The sequence below is a fragment of the Lathyrus oleraceus genome, chromosome 7 (genome assembly GCF_024323335.1).
Source record: "Lathyrus oleraceus cultivar Zhongwan6 chromosome 7, CAAS_Psat_ZW6_1.0, whole genome shotgun sequence".
Taxonomy (NCBI): Eukaryota; Viridiplantae; Streptophyta; class Magnoliopsida; order Fabales; family Fabaceae; genus Lathyrus; species Lathyrus oleraceus.
The window spans coordinates 113,898,964-113,904,033 of NC_066585.1; the positions used below are offsets into that span (position 1 = coordinate 113,898,964).

General features: G+C 34.1%; 1 protein-coding gene across 1 annotated transcript; it reads left to right on the forward strand.

The window, feature by feature from the left end:
* Positions 1 to 555: 555 nt before the first annotated feature.
* On the forward strand, positions 556 to 1,986 carry LOC127102313 (uncharacterized). Its single transcript, XM_051039693.1, has 2 exons — positions 556 to 1,124; positions 1,224 to 1,986. The coding sequence occupies exons 1-2, from the start codon at positions 556 to 558 to the stop codon at positions 1,984 to 1,986; spliced, it is 1,332 nt and encodes a 443-aa protein (XP_050895650.1).
* Positions 1,987 to 5,070: the final 3,084 nt, after the last annotated feature.

Here is a 5,070-nt window from a genome sequence, read left to right on the forward strand (position 1 = left end):
ATTGCTAACATAGTTTGTATCATTAAGAAGAATGGGACTTTGAGGGTTTACATTGACTTCAAAGACTTGGATGCTGCAATCCCAAAGGATGAGTATCCAATGCCTGTGGCAGAAATGCTTGTTGATTCCTCCGCAGGCTATGAGTATCTTAGTATGCTCAATGGATATTCCAGATATAATCAAATATTAATTGCTGAGGAAGATGTGCCAAAAATGACATTTTGATGCCCTGGAGCCATAGGCACCTACGAATGGGTGGTGATGCCTTTTGGTTTGAAAAATGTTGGGGCAACTTATCAAATAGTAATTAATTCTATTTTCCACGACTTTATTGAAAGATTCGTGCAGATTTACATTGATGATATATAGTTGTCAAGTCTGTTTTAGTAAAAAAGTCAAATAGACCATCTTCGACAATCATTCGAAAGGATGAGGAAACATGGTCTAAAGATGAATTCTCTCAAATGTGTGTTTTGTGTGCAGAATGGTGATTTTTTAGGCTTTGTGGTCCATAAAAAGGGAATCGAAATCAAACAAAATAAGACCAAGGCCATTATGGAAGCGAAAGTGTACTCAATAAAGAAGGAACTACAATCTTTACTAGGAAAGATCAACTTCTTAAAGAGGTTCAGATCAAATATAAGTGGCAAGACTCAAGCCTTCTCTCCTCTACTTCGACTAAAGAAGGAATGTTTCGAATGGGGGCAAGCGCAACGAGAAGCTTTCGAAAAGATCAAAGACTATCTTGTTCGTCCTCCAATTTTTTCGCCTCCTTGTAGGAATAAAAGTATGAGGTTGTACATTTCTGTGTCTGATGTAACTTTAGGGAGCATGCTTTCTCAAGAGGATGAAAATGGAGTAGAAAGGGCCATTTACTACCTTAGTCAAGTCCTAAATGATGTAGAAACTAGATATAGCATGATCGAAAAGTTATGTCTATCTCTGTATTTCTCTTGTACAAAGTTGAAGCATTATATAAAACTTATTGATGTGTATGTTTCATCTCACTTTGATAGTCTTAAACACGTGCTATCTAAGCCAATTCTGCATAATCGAATTGGAAAATGGGCACCTGCTTTAACTGAATACTCCCTAACTTATATGCCTTTAAAGGCTATAAAGGGGTAGGTGGTTGCAGACTTTATAGTCGACCACTCTATAATCGAAAAATCCCAAAAGTATCTAGAGCTTGAGCCTTGGAAATTATATTTCTATGTTTTTAGTTACAGAGATGGAACGATTATTGGAGTGTTAATTATTTCTCCTAATAAAATTCCAACAAAATTCAAGTACAAGATTGAAGGTCTTTGCTCGAACAATGAGGACGAACATGAGGCTTTGATAGCCGGACTTGAAATTTTGTTGGAATTGGGGGAAACTAGAGTCAAAATAATGAGTGACTCTGAGTTAGTTATAAAGCAGATAACAAAGGAATACAAATGTGCCAAAGAGAACCTAATAGTGTACTTTGTAATAGAAAATAGACTATTACGAAGGTTCAAAATGGTGAGTATTAGACACATTCCTCGAGTTAAGAACCAAAAGGCAAATGACTTGGCTCAAATTGCTTCTGGTTACATAATTTTGAAAGAAAACTTGGAAGATGCAATTGAAATCCGAGGGAGAGTTATGTCGACCAGATTGTCTCCGATAGATTTGGAAGTAACAAAGTTAGGCTATGCAGATAAAGAGAACTTTGAGATATTGTCCATAGATAGTTTGACAGATGAAGATTGGAGAAAACCAATAGTAAAGTACTTAGAAAATCCAACAACATCTGCAGAGCGAAAGGTCATCTATCACTCTCTGAGTTATACCCTTATGGGGAATGAATTATTCAAAAAAACACCTGAAGGAGTCTTACTCAAATGCCTTGGTGACTTTGAGGTGTACTTAGCTCTTTCTAATGTCCATAGTGGGGCGTGTGGAGCACATCAAGTATGCCACAAGATGAAATGGCTTTTGTTTCGTCAAGGGATGTACTAGCCTACTATGCCGAAAGATTATATTGAATTCTCTAAAGAGTGCCACGAATTCCAGATACATACAGGTATCCAACATGTTCCTGCAAGCAAATTGCTCTCTATTATGAAGCCTTGGCCTTTCAGAGGTTGGGCATTGGATCTAGTTAGAGAGATTCGACCAACATCTTCTAAAAGTCACATATACATCCTAGCGAGCATTGATTACTATACTAAGTGGATTGATGTCATACCTTTTGTGAATGTTGATCAATAAGCAGTGATCGAGTTTATCCAAAGGCACATAATTTATAAGTTTGGGATCCCAGAGACCATCACAACTGATCAAGGGTCAGTTTTTACCGGTCGAAAGGTCCAAGACTTTGCTAAGGAAGTAGGGTTCAAGCTGTTAACATCTATTGCTTATTATGCTCAAGGAAATGGTCAAGTCGAAGCAGCAAATAAGGTAGTAATTGGATTGACAAAGAAACATGTGGGGAAAAAGCCAAGGAATTATCACAAGACATTGGACCAGATTTTGTGGGCATGTCAAACCTCCCTTAAAAAGGCCATAAACGTTATGCCTTTTCGATTGACTTATGGGAACGATGTAGTGCTACTAGTCGAAATCTATCTCCAATCAACTAGAATTCAAAGGCAAAATGAAATCCCATATGAATCCTATTGGAACATGATTTTGGATGATCTAGTTGATTTAGATGAATAAATGTTGAATGCCTTAGAATTATTGAAAAGACAGAAAAAGAGGGAACGTTTTACTTCAAGCATTAATGGTTGATGATGATCGTGAGAAACATGCTTGATTAGAGGATGATTAAGTGGATGGTGACAGTTGGTGTGACCCACGATCTCATAGGAAATAGGAGTATGATGATTAAAGTTGATTTTGCACACGTCTTGATGAGACATTTGAGAAAAGGTGGTCATGATGACCATGACGTCATAGTTGTAAAATATGTTGTTGTGTCGAAATGTTCTCAAAAAATGTATTTTTCTTCATTCTGTCGAAAACGACATTTTTGGGGGCAATTTGTTATCTGGAATTTTGACGCTAAGGAAATGTTTGAGATGAACTAGAAAAGCTAAAGGAAATATTCTGAAAATAATACATGAATATGATTCTTTCGACAAAAAAGGTTTTTAGTTGAAGAAACCCCCTTGTGTAGAGGGAAATGTTGGTTTGAGAATTAGAAATATTTTTAGGTTCAAACTGCAATTCGACAGAGGCATTTCGTTAGAGTTATGTTCGACGGAGCGTAAATTCAAATAAGGCTCATAATTGTTTTTTGGCCTTATCGGTTTCTTTGGAAGAACACGTGGAAAGCTATGGATAGCGAAGTACATACAGATGAAAACATGTCATCTTTTGGAGAATAGAATGTTTGTTACAGTTATTTTGAATTAGTATAAATAGGAGTCTTAGTGTTTAGGATTCAGTGTGTTCCATCTTGTACAAAACTCATAAATTTACTTTAATTATCTATGTATTGAGAAATGATTTGCTAAGAGAATGTACGTGTGATCACCATACTTTTACATTTTTATGAAATTATTTATATTTTCTCCATTTATCTTCATTGCATTTTTACTTTGAAGTCTTTTTTATGTTATCTTTTTATATTTCTGCATTTACTCTTAAACTTTGAATGTTATTTTCAAACCAAGAGCATTGTCGAAATGTTCATCATTTACAAAACCTAAATTAACAAAAGCACATGTCCTATGATCAATCTAGTCGATCCTGTGAGTAACCAAAGTATTTTTGAATTTGGAAGACTAGAGCTTATTTACCAATTTCAACGGTAAACAGCGATAATGATTCTTTGTATACCCTTTAAAGATCTTCATGTATCGCTCTACCGGATACATCAATCGTAAATAAATTGGACCACAAATTCTAATCTTCCTTATTAGATGAACAATTAAGTGAACCATAATGTCAAAAAATGATGGAGGGAAAAATATCTATAATTGACACTAGATAATTGCAGTCTCATGTTTTAACTCATCTAAATTTCCAAGTTCAATTACTTTACTACATATAGCATTAAAGAATAAGCATAATTTGGTTATATTTACTCTTACATTTGTTGGTAGAATACCACAGATAGCCACTGGTAGAAGTTCTTAAATCAAGACATGACAATCATGATATTTTAAGCCAACTAATTTGAGATCATTCATTGACACAAGTTTCTTCATATTTGATGAGTACCCTTAGAGAACTTTGATAGCCTTCAAGTTTTCATACTCCTCAGGCACTCCTTCAAGTTTAAACTCTTTTCTATATAATATGCTATTATTACGACATGCATGTATTTTGACATAGTCCAAACTCATCGGACATAATATTTACTTGGTCTCATAACTATAGTTCAGTAACATGTTACCTTCTGAAAGCATTTCTTGCAACAATTCAAACAATTCATAGAAACTTTTATTTTTCTAACCACCCATTGGCTTAAAATTAAATAATCTTAACATAGCTGACAATCTTGTAAAAAATTTGCATCCCGGATATAACGACTCTTCCGTGTCACTTTTCCAAGTATCTTCCACATGGGCTTTTTTAAAAGCATTTACTCCAATATCACGAATCATATATTCTAGAGTATCATTTATAATTTAATCATCTTCAACTCTATATGATGTAAGTGTTTTTTGTTACTTCACCATGCCATACTCATTTCGTGTAATTTTGAATAATTTCATCACAACCACGATGATACAATATATCATTCATTGGATGTTTTTTAGTATTTCGGAAAATTTTACAAGGACACAAAAAAATCTTATTATCCTTAGGAAGATTTTTTTTCCGCGAATTCAAAATATTGAATCACAATATTCTGATATTCTTTGCTTAATCTATTGGCTCTCATCCAATTACGATCCATGATAACATACAACTTCTAAAAGTACAATAAAATGAATATTTCAAATAATACAACAATAACAATAAACAACAACAACTAAAAATACTTGAAAAACACCACTACACTATACCATAAGTCTCAAAAACCATGACAATAATAATAACAGTAAACGACAACAACTACAAATACCTAAAAAATAATACTACACTAAG

Bases quoted from the DNA above. Each gene is read 5' to 3' on its own strand.
- LOC127102313 (XM_051039693.1), top strand. From the start codon at position 556: ATGGAAGCGAAAGTGTACTCAATAAAGAAGGAACTACAATCTTTACTA. The intron at 1,125-1,223 runs GTAGGTGGTTGC...CTATGTTTTTAG, and splicing joins CCTTTAAAGGCTATAAAGGG to TTACAGAGATGGAACGATTA.